The 1,299-nt window shown below is 46.5% G+C and overlaps 2 protein-coding genes across 2 annotated transcripts in view; one reads left to right on the forward strand and one right to left on the reverse strand.

Moving 5' to 3' along the window:
- Positions 1–341: 341 nt before the first annotated feature.
- H257_06728 (hypothetical protein) lies at positions 342–1,026 on the reverse strand (the record flags this gene model as incomplete). The annotated part of the gene is made up of 3 exons (XM_009832077.1): positions 342–656; positions 731–915; positions 1,002–1,026. 3 exons carry the CDS (start codon positions 1,024–1,026, stop codon positions 342–344), a joined length of 525 nt encoding a protein of 174 aa, XP_009830379.1.
- Positions 1,027–1,253: 227 nt separating this feature from the next.
- Positions 1,254–1,299, forward strand: part of H257_06729 (hypothetical protein) — a gene marked incomplete at both ends in the record, with an annotated part of 1,189 nt that continues 1,143 nt past the window's right edge. Inside the window, one exon of the mRNA XM_009832078.1 lies at positions 1,254–1,283. Coding sequence (XP_009830380.1) covers positions 1,254–1,283 — 30 coding nt within the window. The remainder of the gene's footprint in view (positions 1,284–1,299) is intronic.

Raw genomic sequence — 1,299 nt, forward strand, 5'->3', positions numbered from 1 at the left:
AGGCTTTAAACATGCCTAACATCTTTTCGTTGTCAATTCACGCCATTAGAATTTGGTGTTCACGCTCCACTTGTCTTTCTACGCGATCCAGTTCTCGCTGTTTAATCTCCGAATCGAGTTTAAACTGTTGGAATGACAGCTCTTTTTCCCTGTAACGGTAGCGAGCTTCACAGAGTAAATTGGAAAGTGATTAGATTGTCGTCTTAAACTACTAACTACGAAAATTTATACTATACTAAACTACATGAAGTAAATGTTCTTTCTCTACGGCTTCTTCAACGGCCTTGCCCGCTAATGGTGCGACAATCTTTATATTGTTCGACAGTCTTGCCATCGTTCTCTTAACGATGCGACAAGCTGTATTCTTGGTCGGCAACCTTGCCATCATTACATTCCCGCACCACCAACTCACGCTCGCTCTCAACCTCGATGGCGGCCGCTAAGCTGTTTCGACGATTGTCGAGGGCTGGTTTCTTCTTCTGCTCGTCACCATCGTTGTCGTTGGGTCGCTTCATTGTGCGAATGGCCATGTCCCACACAATTAGGGCTCCTTGTTCCGCCTTCTCTTTTTCGACCACGCTGTTGCTCGTCTTCTGCGATGTGATTTCTTTCACATCGTCGAGGAGAGCAACAATATCGTCGAGAAGGATGTGCTTCTCCGTTTAGAGCTTCTCCGAGGCCTTGTCGAAACGACGTGCTCTTCGACAAGTGCAGAAGATCGGTTCTGCACCTTTCGGCCATCCACCACCCGGGTGAAGTGGTCGCAAGCCAGCAAAGTGTCTGCCAACGCCTGCCACGGATTCGTCAATTGACCCTTTTCAGCCGCGAACGGCTTGTCTGTGGCTGCTTGAATCAGCAAAACCTTGTCCTCTTCCCAGGACCAGTTGCGGCGCTTTTTGCTTTGCGCGATGGTAGCTAGTCGTGTCTTTTGGGAATGGGAGACTCTCCCGCAAAATCGAAGAATTGTAAGGGAAGATTAACAATGTTTTGGGGGAGTGTACGGGAATGCGACCGCGAACGCGGCATTCGCGAAATCTCCCTAATACGAGTCCGATTCATAAATACAGCCATAAATTTGGCGGCTGGTGACCTAGGTGTACCTGTGCATTTTTACATATTCGGATACACAATTTCTATCCGGTCAAAGGCCTGGACCTTTTATTCTTATACGTTTCTATTATCTGAAACAGTATTGGATCCTTGCGTATTTAGAATTATGAGATGCATTTGACCCTCATTTCTGATTTCGATTGATGATACTTTACAGAGCATGCATTGTCAGGGTGAATAATTAAACTC

This window comes from Aphanomyces astaci (genome assembly GCF_000520075.1).
Source record: "Aphanomyces astaci strain APO3 unplaced genomic scaffold supercont1.13, whole genome shotgun sequence".
In the NCBI taxonomy this organism is placed as follows: Eukaryota; Oomycota; class Saprolegniomycetes; order Saprolegniales; family Verrucalvaceae; genus Aphanomyces; species Aphanomyces astaci.